Source organism: Antedon mediterranea, chromosome 8 (assembly GCF_964355755.1).
Source record: "Antedon mediterranea chromosome 8, ecAntMedi1.1, whole genome shotgun sequence".
NCBI classification, from domain to species: domain Eukaryota; kingdom Metazoa; phylum Echinodermata; class Crinoidea; order Comatulida; family Antedonidae; genus Antedon; species Antedon mediterranea.
The window spans coordinates 25,755,819-25,779,260 of record NC_092677.1 but is presented as its reverse complement, the minus strand read 5'-3'; the positions used below and the strand labels follow the sequence as shown (position 1 = coordinate 25,779,260).

Genomic DNA, 23,442 nt, shown 5'->3' with positions numbered 1-23,442 from the left:
TCACTGCCAGGGCCCGACCAGGGGTATAGCTACATTAAAAATGACTTGAATTAAATTGGAGGCAATCCAGACCAGGATCCCAATTCATTATGTCTTCTTTTGGAATGGTACTGTATTCGAAATGCGTTTTTAATAGTAAAATTAATATTGAACTTGGGACCTCAACAAAAAGTCTGGTGGGAAAGTTTCCGGTTTTCAGAGAGTTCGGTATTGAGACTGAATGGACTGTATAATTATTCTTCCCAATAGGCTACTTGTTGAGGTAAAACGTTTTCAATAGACATAACAAAGGCCTATTATTCAACGTTCCATTGTTTTTAAAGTTAAAAGTTCAGTAATAGGCCTACGGGAAATGAGTCAGATTCCGTGATACCGTTGACGGTAATTTATTCCAGACGTGTCAACTGATGTTTGTGTGAAGAACATTTGTCTGATCCTTAGATGAGATATAGTATATTCATTTTCCATTTAGCCTATGACCTTCCAAAGGACAATTTGTTATCAAGTATGATTCCCAAATCTGTTATGATTCCACTGCTTGAATTGGAATATGATAGACTGACAACTTTCCTATTCTTTCTTCCAAAATACATAATTTTACAGATCATTAGGTTGACAGAAAGTTGCCATTCGAAAAATGTATTCACAACTCAGCTGTAATCCATCCAGAGGTAAGCTATAGTGCGCCCTCATCATATATCCGCTCGAGACGTGTGTACTTCCTTGCAAAAGATATTTATCCCGCGAGCATTTTATTTAGTGTGTGGGAGGCCTGGTCCTAGCTAGCCTACTTACTTATAAATTCGATCTGATGTTGCCTCAAAATGTCTTCCAACATTTCAATTCCCCATCGACTTCCTTTGCTTGTTGTGTCAGGAGGTGTATTACTCCCCGGTTCATCGATGCGTATTCCAGTTAACACACCCCGCAAGTATGTTTTTTATTAGGCCTACTACTACTACTAGGCCTACTAGGGTAGGCCTAGCCTAGGCCTACTAGTAGTAGTACTAGTAGTAGTCTAGCTAATAATAATAATAAGGCCTGAGGCCTAGGCTAGGCCTATCTAATAGTAGAAGGTGCCTGTTCTGTTCTGGGCCTTCTCCCTCTCTCCTCTGCTGACGGAGATTGGGGCGGCCTACTAGCTAGTAGGCTAGGTCTACTAGCCTAGGCCAGTATTCATAAGACATAATTAATAAATAACCTAGGCCTAGGCCTAGCCTCCTAGCTAGGCTAGCTAGGCCTAATCAAGTAGGATGCTAGTCAAGTCGCCCCATCGCAAAGTCGCCCCATACACAGTCGCCCCATCGCAAAGTCGCCCCAAAACAAAGTCGCCCTGACACAGTCGCCCCATTGCAAAGTCGCCCCATCGCAAAGTCGCCCCAAAACGTTAAAAAAATAGTTTAAAAGTGCGTAAAATGTCGCAATGATACACAAAATAACACGGAACGTGTAGGCATAAAAGGGGAAGCCCCGCCATCCATGTAGTCTCAGGTCACACGATCGGCACGCTCCCCAATCATCAGAGAGGAAGCCCCCAACTAATCACTCCGTGGTCGCACTAACGTGCTAGCTCTCGAGCACCAGAGGGAAACCCCCGTAATTACTCCGCCTATGTCGCACTACAACGCACCATCTGAAGATGGGGAAACCCCGTCGGAGTTTTACGATGATATCAGTCGCGTTCGAAATCGGTGGCGTTTAATTTTGGTCGCGATAAAATGATGTTATACGATCTAGATTATTTTTACTTTGGTTGATGAATATTTATTATTATTAGGCCTATATTAATAATTGATTTTTGTTTTTATTTTACACTGAGGTCTATGATGAGAGAAAGATGTGTGCCTTAAAAATGACAATTTGTAAACATAGTTTAAGATTATAGTAAGCCTATTCAGCATAATGTCATTTAACAGTACATAGGCCTAAATTTAAATGTGAAATATTTTATAGGGAACGTAGGCTACGTCTGTGTCTTTTATTTTTTATATGCAACAAATTAGGTAAAACAATTTATTTATAAACATTCAGTTTACTATTATATACATAGTATTACAATGAACATTGATTATAAGCCTGGAAATGCAATCCCATCATTATATCAATTATAAAATTGCATCATATCGCCACTATATGTCGTAAATGATGACGTGCATGTGTGTATTCGTCGTACGTCCGTGTACGTATTATTCCGTGCCTCTTCACTGTCTTGTTTATTAAAATTAAATAAACACCCGATATGAGGATATTTATTAGGCATGATAATTAGAATTTTCTATAACCAAAAGGGTTGAAAAGAATTTCTTCAGTAAAATGATCATTCTGCTGTTGAATAAAAAGCGACTCGCAATCTGAAACATTCTCTGAAACCAATCAGAGCTGCTCCTTCTGGTATCTGTTTCCGTCTCACAGCTGCTACGTCTTTCTGCTGCCCGTCGGGGATTCCCCTTTTTAAAAAACACGCACACGATAACCATACTGTACGATGGTTTTTCCATTGTCAAAATGTAGCGTTTTAATTTTACTAAAATACCTGCATGTGTAAAACGATCATATCGGCGAAGAAATCCCCTTTTTTTTATTTCTTCATTTTGAAAAGTCATAATTAAAATTAAATAACTATAGGCACATAACTTGTCAATAAATGCAAAATGATCAATAAGTATAGCCTATAAAACATTTATTGTCTTACAACGCTGTTATTGTTTTAACTGTAAATATACGAAGGCCTATTATTTATACACTTATTATATTATCCTAAAAAATGAGCTGGTATCCACGAGTAGGTTGAAGAAAGATTCGTAATTGTGGCTCTTTTAACTAATTTTAAAATCATATTAAATTAACATTTTCGAAACTATAAATCAGGGATAATCTTTTCGAAATCTTTTTAGAACTTTCAAACAAGGGACTATTTTTTAATGATTTTTAAAAAGCACATCACTCCATTAAAACCTGTAAAATAAAAATTAAAACACAAATTATGTATATAATAGGATAAACATTATAATTCATACGACATTTAGCGCGACCAAAGTAACAACGCAATCGATATCAAACGCAACCGCTTACGCTATATGATTAAAACAGCGTACTACTAGTACTAGCGGCGGCACTTCCGAAATAAAACCGTGGGCGACTTTGCGATGGGGCGACTTTGCGTTGGGGCGACTTTGCGTTGGGGCGACTTTGCGATGGGGCGACTTTGCGATGGGGCGACTTTGTAATGGGGCGACTGTGCCGGGGCGACTTTGCAATGGGGCGACTTTGTATTGGGCGACTTTGTATGGGGCGACTTTGCGATGGGGCGACTTGACTGGATCCCATCAAGTACTAGCCTAGGTTGCTCCTAAAAAAGGAGAATCTTTTTTGTAACAGTAATGTTAATGTACTCTGCACTTCATCTATATCATGATTATCGTAATCCTTTTTAGTCGCGTGGACGCGACTCTATAGTTCACTATGTCGGTCGGTCTGTCTGTCGGTCCGGTATCACTATGCGTTTTAGCACGCGACTTATGGCTGTTGGCCTTGTTTTATACTGCCTAGCTAGGGCCTAGCCTATGCCTATTTTTTAGCTAGGCCTAGGCCTAGTAGCTTATTTATTTTAAAAATAAACAATATCGTATTTTATTTATTTCAGCATGAATATGGTGAAGAGTCGAATTCTAAGACACAATACATTAAGCAGTACCGTTATAGGAGTTGTACCTAAAGACCCAGAGTCTGTGGTAAATTAATAAAATAACTGTAAAATATAATGTAAAAAATGATCCTCAGTTGCAAATTCTGATGTTCTATTCACTCGGCAGTAATGGAACAATTGTGTAGTCATTAAAAGCCTAATAACTGACATCATCACCTTCTCATTTCTTTATTCTCATTTCATGTATAGTGCCAACCATATTTTCAATCGCTGTTGGTTTCAAAGGTGGCACTCTTTGAGATTTAAGTTGTTTTTTGTCATAATAAAAAATCCTGATCGATAGACGAACATCTTAACCACAATCTACAACTCCACATAACATATAACTTCCTTCTGTATGTTTACTATATATATTTTTACTTGAAAACCGGAAATTAACTAACTTCTAAATATGTCAAACATCTTTCAATAATTTTATTTGTACAGAAAGATGATTTATCTTCATTACATCCAATTGGCACTGCTGCTGTGGTTGTTCAAGTAACTGGAACAAACTGGCCAAAACCAGCTTACAGCTTACTTGTGACTGGTCTGTGCCGGTTTGGACTGGAAAGCATTGTACAAGAGTCACCATATCCTGTTGCTGTGGTCAATCAACTGGATAAACTACCTGGAGAAGATAATGGTATGTTTTCAGATCTCTCCACATATACTGATTAACTGTTTTAACCTACCATATCAAATAAGCCATCCATTTTCCAATAAACACCCAGCCAACTGCTAGCCCATTCCCTTTGCTGTCTGAGAGGTGGGCGTAAAAGCCTATGTTGAGCCCACTCTTAAGCTGTCTACACTATCAAACTAGTTTGACAAAAAAAGTGTGCTCTGCCCAAATATGGTAGTGATATGTCAAAATATGGTAGCAATAAACCATTGTCTTACCTTTTGTATTAGAATCTGATTCAGCTGGACTTGGTGATATTGCGGACGTCTTTCGAGAGCAAGCAAATGCGTTAGTTGAACTTCTTGATGTTACAATACCTGTTGTTAAAAAATTAAAGGTACATTAAATATAAACAGGAAAAATGTGGTTTTTGCCGTACTCTTTTACTAAAGCGTGGTTCCCACTAGCGATGCAACACAAGGACGTAACGCAACGCAAGTGAATTGACCAATCATAAGCGATGGCTTATTCGCTTGCGATTGCTAACTGTCTATAACTTTGCTTGTCATTGGTTAAAATGCTTGCATTGCATTTACGTCCTTGCGTTAGGTTCTAGTGGAAACCAAGCTTAAGGGAATAAAAAAAACAAAAATCGCTCGTCTGTGTAAATTGGCCTCTAGGGTATAACTAGTTTCTTTTTTTTTAGTATTAAAACTGACCATGGAGACTAACTTATTTCTCCATGAACAGATCAACCTCCACTTACACGGCACCAGTTCTAATTATTGTTTGTGTTTATTCTTTCAGCGTTTACTGGATAGCTTACCAGTAGCAAGACTACCAGACATTTTCACAGCTATTATTAAAGCTTCTTACAATGAAAAAATTAAAGTAAGAAAACATTTTTTTTTAATTACATATATGGTATGAATTTAAATTTTACCCATTTGATCAAAATTGCATTGTAACTTGATATAAAAGTGTATGGAATATTTGCTGGCCTCCACTACATGAATTTTTATTTAAAATGATTTCTCTATTTTTTATTGGAAGTGAATTGCCATTCTGGAGCAGAACCCTTTTTATTAAGGGGATACCTACGGGATACAATAAAATATCCCCTTAATAGGGGTGTCTCCTGAATGGGACTGACCATTGTTTCAATAGGGTTGTCCTAAAAATGAGGGGTTCTGCAGTATTTGTAATCAAGAATGTTGTTTCTTTAAAGTATCAGTTTTTGCCAGATAGTTTCTTATCTAGCCTCTTAAGTATTGGCCTTTGAAAACCAATTGTGAGTCACTATTTATCTAGGTTCTGGATGCAATAGATGTAGAAGCACGGTTCCGCAAGACGCTGCCGTTACTGGAGCGGCAAATAGAAGGATTAAAGCTTCTTCGTCAAACTAAGCAAGGACATCTAAACACCAAGGACCCCCATAAAAATACCCGAGTGATGGACTTCAAGAAAGAGTTGAGAAAACTTCAAAGAAACTTTAACGAAAATGAGAATGAAGTTGATGAAATTGCAGAGTTAGAGCAAAAATTAAAGTAAGAATAAGAAAGAGAACCAGAAAAAAACTTGTAATTGTTAAACTAAAACTCTATCGCACTATCAAACTAGTTTGACAAAAAAAGTGATGCGCCCAAATATGGTAGTGATATTCCTAAATATGGTAGTGATATGACATCATCATATCCATATATGGGCACATCACATTTTGTTGTCACATAAACTTTGATAGTGTAGACGGAGCTTAAGACTTTAAAAATGAAGTTAAGTTTCAGTGTACATAGCCATTTCATCTTTGGAAATAGAGAGAGGTTACAGTGCTGGTCCATTTTAACTCCTGTTGTATGGGATCCTACCAGTTAAATCATATTAGGTCCTACCATGGAATCCCAATGCAAGCTCTGTCTACACAAGCAAACTTTATGTGACAAAAAAATGTGATGTGCCCATATATGGATATGATGATGTCATATCACTACCATATTTGGGAATATCACTACCATATTTGGGCGCATCACACTTTTTTTTCAAACTAGTTTAGTGTGTAGACAGAGCTTTACTCACTAAAACTATAATTTGCACAGAATTTTAGCATAATGTCTGTTTTATTTTAGATCTGCATGTTTGCCTGAACATGCCTTACTGGCTGCCACTAAAGAGCTTAAGCGCTTGAAAAAGATGCCAACAGCTCTTCCAGAGTATGCCATCACAAGGAACTACCTGGAACTGATGACGGAACTGCCATGGTCAAAGAGTAGCAAAGACGTTCTGGATATCAGCAAGGCGAGGTATAAAAAACAACAGTTTTTATTTTTTTACAGAATAATTTTAACATATCAAGAATATATTTGCTCAACTGGTCATCACATTAAAGTTTCTATGTTAAGCTCTGTCTACACATCAAACTTGATGCAACAAAAAAATGTGTGCCCGTATATGGACATGATGATGTCATATTATTACCATATTTGGGCATATCACTATCATATTTGGGCACATCACACTTTTTTGTCAAACTAGTTTGATAGTGTAGACAGAGCTTTAGTCTTTTTTGGTTTACAGCAATCATTTCTGACTCTAAAGCTCTGTCTAAACTATCAAAGTTTATGTGATAAAAAAAAGTGTGATGTGCCCAAATATGGTAGTGATATGACATCATCCTGTCCATATATAGGCACATCAAATTTTTTTGTCGCATAAAGTTTGATAGTGTAGACAGAGCATTAAGTCCAACAGACATCCTGGTGCGCTGACATTTTAAAAAAGGAAAATTTAACATACACTTAACATGGTTTTTGTCTTTGTTTGTCAGACACGACTTAGATGAGGACCACTATGGGTTGGAGAAACTTAAGAAGCGTGTGATTGAGTACTTAGCTGTGAGACAGCTCAAGAATACTCTTAAAGGGCCTATTTTGTGCTTTGTTGGACCACCAGGAGTTGGCAAGACCAGTGTTGGCCGATCTATTGCCCAAACACTTGGACGTACATTTCACAGGTATTTTAAAATTGTATACACATCCAACAGCGAGCAATTACAGGATGGATAAACTATTTAATAATTTATCGTGCTTATAAACTAAGTCTAATTTTAGGCTTTGGGAGTGGAGTTGAAAGAGTCGTGAGGCAGCCTTGGCACTAGGTCAGGATTGAACCCTGGACCTTGGGGTTGGAAGGCAAGCATGTTAACCACCAAGCTACAGCTCCACTACATTCTAAACAAATGGCATCTGATTATAAAAAAAACAGTTCAATTGGTTATTTATCATATTTATTGTTGTCAGTATATTTTTTGTTTTGAAATTAAAGTTTAACATTTCATAAATTCCAATGCTTTTTAGAGATTTGATAATTTCATGGCAAAGTGTCCCCTTAATAGAGGTGTCCAAAAGTAAAGATTCTACTGTCTATAATAATCCTTATATTTTCAATGTATTATTATTTAAAAATGGTATTTTTGATGGAGGGCACAATCGTATAATGATTTCTTAAGCTCTGTCTACACTATTGAACTCGTTTGACAAAAAAAGTGTGATGTGCCCAAATAAGGTAGTGATATGACATCATCGTATCCATATATGGGCACATCACATTTTTTTGTCACATAAAGTTTGATAATATAGACAGAGCTTTATGTTCAATATATTTTTTTTATGTAAATTAAATTTTATATATTATTTAAAAGTATGTACATTTTATTTTGTATAGAATTTCTCTCGGCGGCTGCTGTGATCAGTCTGACATACGAGGTCATCGAAGGACGTATATTGGGTCAATGCCAGGTCGCATCATCCACGGCCTCAAGCTCGTCGGAACGAACAATCCAGTGTTCTTACTAGACGAAATAGATAAATTGGTAATGACTTGTTATAACTTAAATACCAATGATTTCAGGAAAATGATATATTTAACATGGACATGCATACTAAAGCTCTGTCTACACTATCAAACTAGTTTGACAAAAAAAAGTGTGATGTGCCCAAATATGGTAGTGATATGACATCATGTCCATATATGGGCACATCACATTTTGTTGTCACATAAAGTTTGATAGTGTGGACAGAGCTTAACTTTCTGCTGGTCAGATGAACTGCCATTGCTGTTAGTGGTGGTATTTATACTGTACAATTACAATGGAACTCGCAACACAATTCTTGCATGTTGTCTTTTTCAGGGTAAGAGTCTGCAGGGAGACCCTGGATCAGCCTTGTTGGAAGTCTTAGATCCAGAACAGAATAACACCTTCACTGATCAGTATCCTTTACAACCAAGACTGATATTTCTAAAGCTCTCTGTCTACACTATCAAACTAGTTTGACAAAAAATGGGATGTGCCTTTATATGGTAGTGATATGCCCGAATATGATAGTGATATGACATCATGTCGATATATGGGCACATCACATTTTTTTTGTTACATAAAGTTTGATAGTGTAGACAGAGCTTAAGGCGCAGCAGTCACATATGCTAGAAAATTTTGCAGTAGTTAATAACAATCCACTCTTAAAACGGCTGGATCAAAATATTTGGTTGAGAAAGATGTTTTAAAGAAGAAAGAAGAATTTTTTTAAACCTTAAAAAATGTCATTTACAATTATAATAGGAATTGTGTGATTTTCTGGGATTCTAAGATTTTAAGCTCAGTCTACACTATCAAACTTGTGACAAAAAAAATGTGATGTGCCCAAATACAGTATGGACATGATGATGTCACATCACTACGATATTTGTGCATATCACTACCTTATTTGGGCACATCACACTTTTTATGTCAAACTAGTTTGATAGTGCAGACAGAGCTTTACTATATTTTTTTATGAAAGTGGTATTTAGTTTATGAGTGTGAACTGGTTATATTCAATAATTTTATTTAAATTTCCTAAACACTTTACAGTTACCTGAATGTGCCCTTTGACCTGTCACAGGTTTTGTTCATTGCAACAGCCAATAGCATTTCAACAATCCCTGCTCCACTGTTGGATCGCATGGAGGTTATCCATGTTCCAGGGTACACTCAGGAAGAGAAAATTGAGATAGCAATGCACCATTTGATTAGTAAGCAACTGAAGGAGCACGGGTTAACTGCTGAACAGTTACAGATCCCGCAAGACACAGTTAAACTAACAAGTATGAACTATTTACTTTGTCGGTTTAGCTTCTCATAATGCTGATAAAATTAGTAATAAGTAGTGCTGTGTAGAACGACAACTACACTGGCGTTTTCTAATAAATTTCAAAAAAATTAATTCTAGTTAGCAGATACACACGTGAAGCCGGTGTTCGTAAACTAGAACGTAAACTCGGAGCCATCTGCCGCGCTGTTGCAGTTAAAGTTGCCGAGTCGCATCCCAAGACCGTACAAGACAGCGAAGAGAAGAAAGACCTTCTGCAGATAAAGGAACCAGACCAGGGGAATGATGTACTGGAGATGTCACATCCACCAGATATGCCAATTGTGATTGATGAACTGGCTCTCAAAGACATTCTCGGAGTAAGAACCCTTTTCGGTTTTTTTGGTCAAACATGTTATGTGAGGCTGGGAGGGAGTATATTTGTAATTTCTGTTACCATGTTGCATTATTTTTTTTCCTATGAGGTTAAAACAGAAATCATGAATAATTCATTACCTTAATTATTTTCTATTATAAAGAATTGCAAAATAGCTGATCTACTTCCTAAATATACTTAACCTAACCCTCTAAATACAGTAATCTCTCAACTATTTAAAAAAAAAGAAGACAAGCTATTGATAGACCTCGAACCCAGGGTTCCAGTGTCATAGAATCAAGCCTTAACCAATTGACCAAACCAAACATTTCGGATGGCAAAACCTGTTGATATCTCTTTCTTTCTCCATTCTTATATAGCGCCCCCTATAATGTCCTATATTATATCATAAATATTCTATTGAATTATTCATGATTTCTGTTTTAATCTCGTAAGTAGGGAAAAAAAAAAAATCCTACCATGTTCACTTGACGCCTAAAAGTGAAACATTGAATGCACCTCGTTTTGTTTCTCAAAGTGGTCTGCTCTCTCCATGCTCCATTTTTAAAGTTTCAAATGGTGCAAACTCTTTCCTGTACATTATTTGTTTATTTATTCTTTGTTTTTGCTTTTTTTTTCAATTAGCCACCAATATATGAGAGTGAGATGTCAGAAAGACTGTCCCAACCCGGCGTTGCTGTTGGTGAGAGATTTATTGTGCTGTACCATCTATTAATAAGCAACTCCGATAACTCCAAAGGGCGCCATATTTAAAACTAAATCGGAACAAAAAAGTTCAATAGGCTAGCGTGATGATGTAAATGTACATCACCCGCTAGGTCCTAGATGGAAATTTTTGTCCCGATTGACCTTGTAAATATGGCGCCCTCTGAAGTTATCGAAGTCACTTATTTATTTTGATAGAAACTAATGTTACTAATCAACAAAGTTTCCATTTTATCTTGTGAAAGGAATAAATGTTCAAACATAAATATACAATAAACAATTGTTTTTAGGCTTGGCTTGGACGGCAATGGGAGGCGAGATTATGTTTGTCGAGGCAACTAGAATGGACGGCGATGGCCGATTAACACTAACTGGTCAGCTAGGTGATGTCATGAAAGAATCGGCTAGGCTAGCGTTGAACTGGGTCAGGAGTCACGCTGTGCAGGTGAGGTAACCATTGATGTAAAGCTTAATCACTCCTTTATATGCATTCTTAATTTCAATAAAGCGTGGTTCCCACTAGCGACGCAACGCAAGGACGTAACGCAACGCAAATGAATTGACCAATCACAAGCGATGGCTTATTCGCTTGTGATTGCTAACTGTTTATAAGTTCGCTTGTCATTGGTTAAAACGCTTGCGTTGCGTTTACGTCCTTGCGTTACGTTCTAGTGGGAACCAAGCTTTAGTGTCGAGATGTAATGGAATCGTTGACTGATGTTTTATGATTGAACCTTATAACTGTGTTTTGAAAGTTTAGTTAAAAAAAAAAAAACTATTTCCACGTTTGGAGATCCTTAAAAAACATGGCGATGTGACAATCATTGCATTTCAGTTGACAAACTTTAATCGTCTTCTAAAATATGGTAGTGATATGCCCAATATGGGAACATCACATTTTTTTTGTCACAAGAAGTGTAGACAGAGCTTTTAAGAAATAAAGTTTTATTTATGTTTTTAATATTTTAGTGTGGAATAGAAACTAAGCCAGGCACTGACCTTATGGAGAACACCGACATACACATTCATTTTCCAGCCGGAGCCGTCGGCAAAGACGGACCATCCGCTGGAGTAACGATTGTAGCCGTTTTAGTGTCAATTTTTACTGGAAGATGTGTACGTTCTGATGTTGCAATGACCGGCGAATTGACCTTGAGAGGTCTTGTTTTACCGGTAAAGTACATTTGAATTTTATTATTCTGTTATTTGTACTTCCCTGCCTTAATTCCTTCTTTAAGCTCTGTCTACACTATCAAGCTAGTTTGACAAAATAAGTGTGATGTGCCCAAATAATGGTAGTGATTTTCCCAAATACGGTAGTGCTATGACATCATCATGTCTATATATGGGCACATCACATGAAGTTTGATAGTCATGATAGTCACATATTTTTGTCACATAAAGTTTGATAATGTAAACCGAGCTTTAGACATCAAATGCGTCAAATACTTGAAAATTCATACTTGATTCCCTCAACACAAGATTCAAACATTTTTGTTGTCGTTTTTCAGGTTGGCGGAATTAAAGAAAAAGTATTAGCAGCACACAGAGCAGGTATCAAGAAAGTCATCATCCCCAAGCGCAATGAGAAAGATTTGGTTGAAGTGCCACAGAATATACAGGTAAATGGTCTAATGGTCAAGAGTTAAAAATCTTTTGGCTACTGGACTTTTTCAGGTAAAACTGACCACATGGTTTTACTTTAAAAAGTAAGTAAAAGAGTAATTTAAACTTAAATACACTTTACCTACATTTTTTTCAATCTAATTTAAGGTCACAAACTGTAAAAATAAATATTTGAAAAATAAATAGCCGAAATTCTAATAATTTAAGTGGCCAACTATAAATGCCATTTATTAAAATATATATAGAGCTGCACTAATAAGATCGAAACAGTACTGTCTGCAGATTGGATATAATAATATATATGCATTATTTTACAAAAGGTTAAAAAGTGTCTTTAAGGATGTATTGTCCCCAAAAATTAAATCAGACTTTGAATAGGTTATTTTGTAGTTTTAATAAAGTTAATCCCTTCCGAAAAAAAAAATGTTTTCTCGTATAAAATGACCAAATAAATACAGTAGTCAAATTCAACCAAAAACTCATTGGCTGGCAACCAATATTTTTTCCTTTAAATTACAGTTTTTTTGGGTAAATAAATTTGTTTTCAATTCATTTTTTGTTAATAGTGGATAACTATTATGTGACAATAAAATTGCATATTCAACAAAAAAATTTTTACAAATTATTTTTTCAGGGTAACAATACATCTTTAAGTTTAAAAATATTTGTTTACTTGCAGAAAGACATAGAGTTTTCACTAGCTAAGCGTCTAGAGGATGTCTTACAACAGGCCTTTGAAGGTGGATTTCCCTCGTTAAAAGATGCTACAGCCACTATCTCTCAAAACAGTAAACTTTAAACTGTCTCTCAGATCGCAAATCAATCCAGTATTATTGGAAAAGACAAACATTTAAAACAATAAACTTGAAACCCAGATTACAGAGATCATAAATCAAGTATTATTTTAAAAGAAAAATTTATGCTGAATCAATAACTAAAGGAAAAAAATATATATATAGGCTATTAACCAATCAGAAGATGGGAAAATATATATAGTAACTTTTGTGTATAATAAAACAATTATGCCAGTAGGCAGCTGAACAAGTGATTAATTCTATCTTGTGGAAGATATTTAATGCAGGGGTAAAAATTCTTTTAAAGTGATGCAAGGTGGATATATAAATGTATAAACGATGCACAAGTGATCCTTGGCTGCAGTTTAACACAGGAATAAAACACAATTGATTTTGTCTTTCTACCGATTACATTTCTTACAAAACTTATTACAATTAGTGCTAAAATTATTTATTTTATTGTCATGATATTAATAGCAATATAATAATTCATTTGAAATGAAAATTATTTATCTACAGAGATGCTGAAATAAGCTTTTAATTTGCCACATTAAACATTTTAGTATAGATATTATATGGATAACGAAAGTAAAGAGTATTATATCATTCAATCCCACTAAAGAATGACAGAAAATAAGTAGAGCGTTGTACTGCCTACATTGTAAACAATAAATACAATTAATATTATCAACATTATCTATTTTGCTTTTGTGCATTTTTATATGGTGTGTATATACAAAGTACTGTATATCATTATTTATGAGAACCGGGATTCCTTACACAACGGAACCATTTTACATTGCCTTTGTTATTAACAATCGTCTGACCATGTGCAGAGTAGATAATAGCGTGACGTCATGGTGGTTTAGGGAAATTCCCATTTTGTTGCATATTTTGTTTGTCTCATCACAGCTCACACACTTTTGGTTTCGTTTCAAGAGCCTGTACACGGAAGAACCACAAATATCTTTAGTTATAAGGTTGCATTTATCTTGTTACTTGAAGGTAGGTAGTAATATATCAATGGTAGTACGTAAAATCTCATATAACCTGGCCGGCCGCCATTCCAACAAGGCCTTTCGTAGGCCTAGCTAGTACGTAGTAGTGTAGCCCAGCCAGCTAGGCCTAGTTCATATGTTACACGGTCCTCACTAATTCTTTGGCCGGTGCACTATAGTGGATGGTGGATAAGAAAGTCTGAAGTGTCCTGCCTTCCACAGAGGAAGGCAAGGGGTATAGGAAATTCAGTGAGGGGGAGGGTGGAGCTACATGGGATGAAATGAGTGAGGCAGAATATGTTGATAGTATCTGTCTAGTCTTTAATATCATATCTTCATATACAGTACACCCTAAGCCTAATATTGTTAAAGAAAAATTGGTAAAAATGTAGTAAGTTTTCGTAATTTATAAAGTTTAAAGAAGTAGTACTAAAAGTACTTATTCGCCTGTAATGTATAATAATTTGTCTTTTTACCAAAACAGGTCTTGTAAAAATGACGTTGGAAATCATTTCAGCCGTTTTCAGTGTTGCCGAAAAATGTTATGATATTGCCCATGAAGTCAAATCATTTAAAACGGCAGCAAAACATTTAGCAGATAGAATCAAGTTGTTATTGCAACCAATAGATATGGTGAAAGAGGATGATTCCATGCTCAAGGAGGCTGAAGTGTCTGGAAACTACCAACGTTTCTTAGAGGCTTTAAAGCAACTAGAAAAACACATTACAGAAATTATGAAATTCCTTCAGACCTTAAAAAAAACTTCATTAATTCAGAAAGTGTATAAGAAAGGGGATATTACAGACAAGTTTAATGATTTCAATGAAATACTTGATGGTCTAGTTCCGGGATTGTCGTTAATTTTGCAACTCGAGCAACGCAAAGAGTACATAGATCAAATGTCCAGATTTGAGGATGGTCAGCAAGCGGTTAAAAATGATATTGCGAACTTGGGTAAATGTTCAAAAAATTTTATCTGGTGTCAAATGGATATTAAAAAATAAATGTTACTTTTTTGATAAACCAGTTGCCAAGTAATAATATCCTGGATTTATATAGCGCCTAATGCCCTACAAAAATAGATCTAAAACAATAAGTACTTGGGTAAATTTGATTTTTAATTTCATTTGTAGATGAACTCCCAATAACAATATGTTGATAGATATGTGGACGCAACACACATTATAGGCACAATGCAATTGAATTGACCAATCACAATTAAGAGTTTATCCATCGTGTTGTGATTCGTCAAATTACATGTAGTGTAATTGCGTTCCTATTGGGTACCAAGCTTTTAATTAGTTCTGGATGGGAGACCGTCAAGTCAATATTGAATATCGAAACGTGGCAGGCTATATGGCGCTTGACCTTTCACAAGATCACCTAAAATTTATAATTTAAATCTACGATACTTAGTATTGTATATTCAGGAATAGCCGCTCCATAGTCTCTTTGCTTTTCTTCCTTATATTTTATTCTTATTAACTCAAAATTATTTTTACTAACAAACATTACTATTTATATGCCTAGGCTAGGGCCTAGTGTGTAAACATTATTGACATAATTTCATTAAACATTCACATACAGTACAACTCTTCTTAACAATTTTTTCAATCTTCTATCAACTAAAAGTCGTAGTTAGTCATGCCTCGGGTCACATTCTATGGTCACCGTACAGGTAGGCTACTACATCAGTACTTCTATGAATGGATGACTAGTCGGTGACAATAACGCTAGTTGGTCATACCCAGTATCGTTTTGATTTTACGATCATTCGGGAAACCACCTCACGAGGTTATCTGTAACATACTAATTGCATCCTTAGGCAAGATGCTTTACTCTCATTGCCTCACCCTTCGGATGGGATGTAAAGCCGTTACCTTTACCTTTAAAGAATATTCTGAAAATTCATTAATTCTTTCATCATACAGACGGTCAATTTTCAATGGATTTATTTTTTATTTCAGCAAAAGATATCAAGGAAATGTTTGAAACAATGCAAGAATGTAAATAAAACATAAGTACTTTCTTTCCTTTTATGAATGTTATCATGTTCAAATTTTTTTTATTACCGTAATTTTACAATTTTTTAAATTTTTTTAATTATTGAAAGCTTTTAAAAGATTCAACAAGCATAAAATACTAATAACTATAGTATCTATTATTTATTATCTGCATTTTTATTGTTTTTTATTGAATTTAATAGATGAATTGTTTCCTCAGATCACAAGAATTTACCAGGTAAAAGTCGTGTCCCGCAAACATTACAAGAAATCAAGATGAACGACTTTGATGGTATGACACCCAGTGATGTTCAGGGAACATTTGGAAAACTCTTTCTTGCTAGCTATAAGCCGTTTGATGAAAAGGTCGCTATCAAAAAATTGTAAGTTCTGAATTGAGCCTAATGTCTGCATTGTGAAATTTGAAATATAGGTGGGTGGGGCCCTGGTAGCCTAAAGTAATAAATAATATCCTTGGTTGATGGTTCCTTTGACAAGATCGCCTAAAAGTATACTTATTATTGTATATTTAGGTGTAGCCGCTCGATAATCTCTTTGCTTTTCTTCTCTATATCTATATTTTATATTTTTACATTTATACTAACAAATATCTTTTTATTAATATTATAATCATAACAATAAATATTAAAAAAATATATACTGTAAATAAAATAATAATTATAGCATAATATACAGTCTAGGATAATTAATTGATATACAAAATCATTACACCCAACTACTATCTTCATATCCAGTATGCGGAACATCATTTGAATAATAGAACAAATCACACATCTACACATAATCAAACATCGTATACTATTTCTCTAACAATATTTCAATCTTCTATCGACTAAAGCCGAAGTATAGTCGTTATCTCGGGACCGTTCTGTGGTCACCACCAGGTAGGCTTACTTCATCAAGGCTTCTATGAATGGATGACGAGTTGGGAGCAGGAACGCTAGTAGACCAAACCCAGTACCGTTTTGATTACGATCATGCGGGAAATTACCTCACGACGTTATATTGATCAAATTCCTGGTTTTGAGTGACAGCAGTACATCATAGGGATAGTGCTTAATTTACAAAAATAATTTTTGTAAAAATGAAATATGCAATTGTAAATCATAATTATTAATGTTCAAAATCTAGAAATTGGTATAAAAAGACATTAACAATTTAATGAACAAAAATGTGGGCAGAATATTGTCTGGCCAAACAAATTTCAGACACAAAAGATTATGTGAGGCCGGCTGTATTATAATGATAACTTCTATACCAGTACTTGTTTAGATGAGAAGTAATTCAATTCGTAGCGAGTGAGTGGCCGAGCGGTTAAGACAGTGGAACCGTAACCATAGCCATAACATCAGCAAAGGTTCAAGGCTCACTCGCTCCATGGTTCTTGTGGTAGAACGAGTCTTCTCGGATAAGGACTATAAACCGTAGGTCCAGTGTATGCATATTGCTCGTGTGCACTTTAAAGAACCTAGTACATCTTTCGAGACGAGTAGGGGGTTACCCCGGTGTACTAGTTCACACACACACACTGTCGTGGACAGACGTAATGGCGCCGTAGTTGGCTGCCGATGACACGATGTGACCCTTAGGGGAGAAGAATGTTGTTGAAAAGGTGTAACATCTAAGTCCACAGCGCTCTGATATTCATGAAATAGCGATATATAAATGTGGCATTGCATTACATTCATTTTAGGCCTGATGGTGATGATAAAGTTAGAACAAGTCTAAAAGAAGAAGCCAGCAAACTAAAAACATTTGAGTCGCCCTATATAGTCAAGCTCTGGGGCATTTGTATTGAAGGAGGTAATTACATTAAGAATTTAATAATTATATTGTATTTTACTTTGTAGGATTTTTATTATTACTACTGTATGGCTTTTATATTGAAACTTTAAAAAATGTATCAAAGGTTCTGGGTGATACCAAAATCAAACTAAAATCAATATTTGGTATTTTCAAAAAGCAATTCTGGTTTGTTCCTCTGCAACTCATCAGATCAGAGAAAAACGGCCTTATAATGCATAAAACTGTATACGTATGAGCTTCTAATTTTGATATAATTATTCATTGAATGATGTTATTTTAAACTATATTGTTTCAACAAAGATTGTGAACAATTTATATTGTATGCAAATATAAAAAGTGAACAAAAACATGCATGTAATACTCATATATAAAATACAATTTATGTAATACCGATCACGCTTGCTGTTTGGTGTATAAATATTTTAAAAATTTCATATAACCAACAGATAAAAACATGCTTGTATTTGAGTACATGGAAAAAGGGACATTGCGAAAAGTTCTTGATGATCAGCATGCTGAATTGTCTTTTACGGACAAACTGCGCATGGCTCTAGATGGCGCTCTTGGCTTATATCGTATTCATCATCTGCAAGAGCTTCATAGGGTTATTACATCATCCAAGTTTCTTGTCAACAAACATTTCAAAGTCAAGGTAAATATTTATTTATTTTTACACCAAGAGATGATGTAAATCATCCAGCAAAAGCAGCTGATTCTTCTACTGTATCATATCTCGAGACAATAAACATCGTGCAGTATCGTGTCTGGAGACAAGAAACATCCTGCAGTCTGCTGACTTCAACCCTAACCCCATACCATAACAACTAACTCCTAAATATTAACTAACCTTCTAAATAATCTCTCAATAATCAGTAATCGTCCAATCAATTCGGGAATCTATTTAGGTGTATATATAATATCACACGTTCTGTCAGAAATCATAATCAGTCATAAAATAAAAAATGACTTTTTATATAGTTGAGCGATGTTGGTCTGTCAAGAACCTGGGAATCTGCAAGTAAAAGTTTACCTACAAAAGCTAAACCGAAGATGTACTATGCTCCAGAATTACTGGAAAATTTTAAAGCAAAATTTGACATCAAATGTGAAATCTATTGGTAAGTAACCTATCAATTCTATATACAAAAAGCAAAAGAATCAGTATGAGGCTGGTCTAAATCAAAATAATTTAAAAATGTCCATATCTCATAACACTGCACAAATCAGTGACAACCAGCGAAATGACCAATACTGTGCCTTGCTCCAATTCTGACAGTATTAAAGATGTATTGTCCCCCTGAAAAATAATTTTTAACATTTTTTTTTGGAATATTGCATTTTAATGTTACATAATAGTTATCCTCATTGACCAAAAATTTGATCTAAACAAAATTATTTACCTGAAAAAACTGTAATTTAAAGCAAAAAATGGTCAAATTGGCTGCCAGCCAAAGGATTTTTGGTTGAATTTAATCATTTATTATGTTATTTTATAAGTGATTAACTTTATTAAAACTACAAAATAACCCATTCAAAGTTTGTTTTAAATATTCTTTATTTTTCATGTTTTTGGGGGACAATACATCTTTTAAGTATTCCTCAAACTTAATTACAACAACAAAACTCTCCTCATTAACGGTTGGTTGGTTGTCTGAGTTTATGCCATGGTTTTCATCTTTACAGCTTTGGAATAGTGTTGTGGGAAATATTTACTGGATTGCAGCCATACAAAGGTAGGCTTGTACAGTATGAGATTCAGTACAATAATACAATAGTAAATTCATTATTCCTGATGGTCAAATGGTTTCCTGTCAGGAATAATTGGGACTTAGATTTGAATGAATGTTTGTCTTGTAAACCTCTGAAGGTCCCTAATGATCAGCATTTGCTGGATGGATCACCCTCATTATATGGTAAAAAAAACAAAAAAACAATTTGAACGAAGTCCATGTCTACATGGGTCGTAATCAACTGTTAGGGCGACGTGCCAGTCGCCTAGCGCATGTGCATATCATAAAAATGACGTCATAGGGGTAGCAGTCGACATATAGACGTAAAAATCTAATAGCTCTATTACCTACATGTAGTATATATTATTGTACTTTTGTAAGCTATTCAGTTGCTTCCTTAAATATTTGCTATAAAATGTTTAGTGTTGACTTATTGCTATTTGCTGTTATGTTCAATGAATACAGTGTTTAGTTCTGACTCATTGCTTTTTCGTAGATGGTACCGAAATGCCGAGAGAAACATTTGAGATTCCAGATGAGCTGGCTAAAACAACTGGTGATTTGATCTCACGTTGCTTGAGGAGTGAGGCAATATTAAGACCACATATAAGTGGTATGTGATCTTGTATTTGAGGAATGCTAAGAAGATGAAATACTTCAGATATTATGAAGCTTTCTACTACCTACAATCTAGACATTACTCTTAAAGCTCTGTCTACACTATCAAACTTCATGTGGAAAAAAAATATGGTGTGCCCATGGACATGATGATGTCATATCACTACCATATTTGGTCATATCACTACCATATTTGGGCATATCACTACCATATTTGGTCTCCAAGTGGTAAAATCATACTTGAAAGTAGTAGAGCTGTAGCTTGGTGGTTAACATGCTTGCCTTCCAATCCCAAGGGCCATAGTTCAATCCTGACCTGATGACAAGGTTGTAACTCACAACTCTTTCAACTCCACTTCCTAAGCCTCAAATGAGACTTAGTTTATAAGCATGATAAATTATAATATAATTTATCCATCCAGTAATTGGTGAGTTACTCGCTGTTGGATGCGTATGAAGTATAAAAATAAATAAATTAAGAAAAGAAAAGCTGTGATGCTCTATTCATATGGTGTTGTCTATACCACATAGAATTACTATATGCATCCACGTAAATCTATCGACCATTATTTGTTTTATTTATTGAATTTAATTTAATGAACAGCTACCAAAAGGGTAAAATTAGTAATTATTTCATTGATAATACTGTATATCAATTATAAATCCAAAGGCAAATTACTGAAAAAATTACCATGCTGTGGGTATCAGTGGCTGGATCTCAATGGAGATACAAATAAAATAAGCAATGAAAAATGACAATACTGTGGGTATCAGTGGCTGGATCTCAATGGAGATACAAATAAAATAAGCAAAAAACTAACTCAAAATGATAAGACAAAACAGCCAGAAAAGTTAGCAGAGGTTAATACTAATTAATATATTAATAATATATATTTCAGAAATTGTTGACGAACTTAGAAAAATGCTTGATGAAAACTTGAAGAAGAACTGTCAATTGGAATAAAATAACTGAGACCACCAGGACATGTAGTTGACATGGTGATAAAGGAGTATAAGTGGACATCCTGATACGGGACTACGTGGATCTGATACGGGACTAGTGATCCTGATACGGGACATCCTGAATTTACAGCAATGTTTTTTGCATGCATTTTAGTAGATTATAAGGACAGCTAAACTTACGTTAAGTTTGTATCATGTAAATTTTACTACTATTTTCTTCTTCAGCTTGTTTTAAAATAATACTGTACTTAAATGATTTTTAATTTACTGGTACTTAAATTAAATGTTGCTCAAAATTAATTTATATTTAAATTAAATGGTTACTACATTTATTGATGCTTAAATTAATTGATAATGGTGGTTAAATTAATGAATGTTTAAAATTTATTGGTGCTTTAATTTATTGATACAGTACTTAAATGTACAGTATTGATGTTTGAATTAAATGATGCTTAGATTAAATGATGCTTAAATTAAATGATGCTTAAATTAAATGATGCATAAATTAAATGATGCTTAGATTTAGTTATGCTTAAATTAAATGATGCTTAAATTAAATGATGCTTAAATTAATTAATGTTTAAATTAAATGATAAGTACTGCTACTTACACTGTTGAGTCATGAAAATGACGATTACAGATATTAAATTATATTTAATATTAATTGAAGACCTTCACACCTTTTTGTCACACTTGAAATAGCCAAATACATAAAACCATTGTATTTAAGTAACTATATACCCTATTCATTCACAAAAATACTACTGTAAAATACTTAGCTTAGCTCCATGCTGTGATAATTGGAATAAACCTGATTTACCAGGCCATATAATTATATCCAGACAGTCCGGCGATTTTGGGCTATGGTATCTTAATCAGACAGAGATCGATGGAGGAGAATTGTCCAAAAGTCAGCAGTGGTGCCTCAACAACCCTATCAGGGGTTAGGAGACTGAACTATTAATCAGTACTAAGCTAAAATTTTACTTTTGTCAGTAGTCCAATAGATTTCTTATAATTAACCTTCGTAATTGTATGTTGAAATTTAGTTCTTTTAGTCGTAATTGTACATCTTTAAATTTAGTTATTTTAGTCGTAATTGTACTACTGTAGTTGTATAAGTATATTTATTTGCCATTTTTAATAAAATAGTTTTTATAGCGTTTACGTAGTAGAAGTAACAAATGTAACCTCAATTCTATTGTAGAAAACAAGCCAACACCTAACTTTGTCTAGTCTACGTAAAAAGATAATTATTTTGTCACATATGGCGTTTCATACGTGTACTACTACAGACTTTGTTGGAAATTCTTGAGTATTTTCACACACCCCCTCCCCCCACCCACATCCCCTCCCCCACCCCACTCTAAACAATGGTACAGTCCATAATGGGCAGGTAAAGTTGTCATGGTAGTTGTTTAATCCATGGAACTAAAATATAGTTCCATGTTTAATCCTACACTCTGTACAATTGTGTGTGTTTTCAAGAAAATATTTACACCATGAGCATCAATTGTCACATTGACAGTTTCCATCGAGTCTGCCAAAACAATAACATCTTTAAATGATAACCATGAGAGCTGATAAATATTTGTTTTGTTTTTATTCGTTTATTTGGAGCATGTAGCTATAACTAAGATGTGTTGCATAATTTTCCCTCCATGGTTACATGGGAACCATTTAAAGAAAGCAACGAATAAACTATATAATTACTTCACAATTTTAGTCGTCAAATAAAAATAAATTCTTGCTAAAAAATATGGGAGGATATTATTCTGTCCTAAGTAAACAAAGTGACTATTATGTTCAACCTAGATGTGCCACCATGCTCAGCAAATCCTTAGTGGTTTTATAGGTCAATGGAGGAATTATAGCTGCATGGTTTAACACGTCTGCGGAAACGATATCGTGTTACGTAATCGGCGGTACAACAAAGGAATACGAAGAAGGCCTGGATGAAACGTCGCTTTTCATTGGTCAAATGAATTCGTTGTCGTCCTTATGGATGGCTGTTGTAGGTACTGTACTTTTTAAATAAAAACATAATTCAGTAAATACAAAAACAACAAAACGCAGAAAGTTAAATCCTCTATTTCTATCAACAATTAATAGATACATGCATTTGTTTACACAAAATCATTTAATTGCATTTCTTTTATTTTTAAATGTTTTTACATAAGAGTGATATGTTGTATGGAAGTATGCACGAAAACGTATAATATGATACCAAATTTTACTTATGTAAGAGAACACAGGTAATGGCCGCGCCTCCACCTCAACAAAAAATAATATCTATTTACCAGTATAAATCATAAGATAAGGTTAGACAACAAATTGTATTAAATCATAG

General features: G+C 34.6%; 2 protein-coding genes across 2 annotated transcripts; both read left to right on the top strand.

Moving 5' to 3' along the window:
* Positions 1-742: 742 nt before the first annotated feature.
* LOC140056850 (lon protease homolog 2, peroxisomal-like) lies at positions 743-13,636 on the top strand. The gene is made up of 17 exons (XM_072102351.1): positions 743-931; positions 3,644-3,731; positions 4,133-4,331; positions 4,601-4,707; positions 5,118-5,201; positions 5,622-5,857; positions 6,434-6,607; positions 7,132-7,317; positions 8,028-8,175; positions 8,494-8,573; positions 9,214-9,446; positions 9,572-9,810; positions 10,452-10,509; positions 10,823-10,977; positions 11,502-11,705; positions 12,044-12,154; positions 12,838-13,636. The coding sequence occupies exons 1-17, from the start codon at positions 825-827 to the stop codon at positions 12,955-12,957; spliced, it is 2,529 nt and encodes an 842-aa protein (XP_071958452.1). The 5' UTR covers positions 743-824; the 3' UTR covers positions 12,958-13,636.
* A 226-nt stretch (positions 13,637-13,862) lies between these two features.
* LOC140057232 (mixed lineage kinase domain-like protein) lies at positions 13,863-22,836 on the top strand. The gene is made up of 10 exons (XM_072102797.1): positions 13,863-13,957; positions 14,435-14,905; positions 15,919-15,957; positions 16,175-16,337; positions 17,669-17,778; positions 18,228-18,433; positions 18,760-18,899; positions 19,465-19,514; positions 20,008-20,124; positions 21,029-22,836. The coding sequence occupies exons 2-10, from the start codon at positions 14,446-14,448 to the stop codon at positions 21,091-21,093; spliced, it is 1,350 nt and encodes a 449-aa protein (XP_071958898.1). The 5' UTR covers positions 13,863-13,957; positions 14,435-14,445; the 3' UTR covers positions 21,094-22,836.
* Positions 22,837-23,442: the final 606 nt, after the last annotated feature.

What these genes read in the sequence shown, in the direction of transcription:
- LOC140057232 (XM_072102797.1), top strand. Translation starts at nt 14,446, where the DNA reads ATGACGTTGGAAATCATTTCAGCCGTTTTCAGTGTTGCCGAAAAATGT. An exon ending in GTTTGAAACAATGCAAGAAT is followed by an intron (nt 15,958 to 16,174) that starts GTAAATAAAACA and finishes TTGTTTCCTCAG; the next exon opens with ATCACAAGAATTTACCAGGT. An exon ending in ATTAAGACCACATATAAGTG is followed by an intron (nt 20,125 to 21,028) that starts GTATGTGATCTT and finishes TATATATTTCAG; the next exon opens with AAATTGTTGACGAACTTAGA.
- LOC140056850 (XM_072102351.1), top strand. Translation starts at nt 825, where the DNA reads ATGTCTTCCAACATTTCAATTCCCCATCGACTTCCTTTGCTTGTTGTG. An exon ending in CTAAAGACCCAGAGTCTGTG is followed by an intron (nt 3,732 to 4,132) that starts GTAAATTAATAA and finishes TTATTTGTACAG; the next exon opens with AAAGATGATTTATCTTCATT. An exon ending in CTGGATATCAGCAAGGCGAG is followed by an intron (nt 6,608 to 7,131) that starts GTATAAAAAACA and finishes TTTGTTTGTCAG; the next exon opens with ACACGACTTAGATGAGGACC.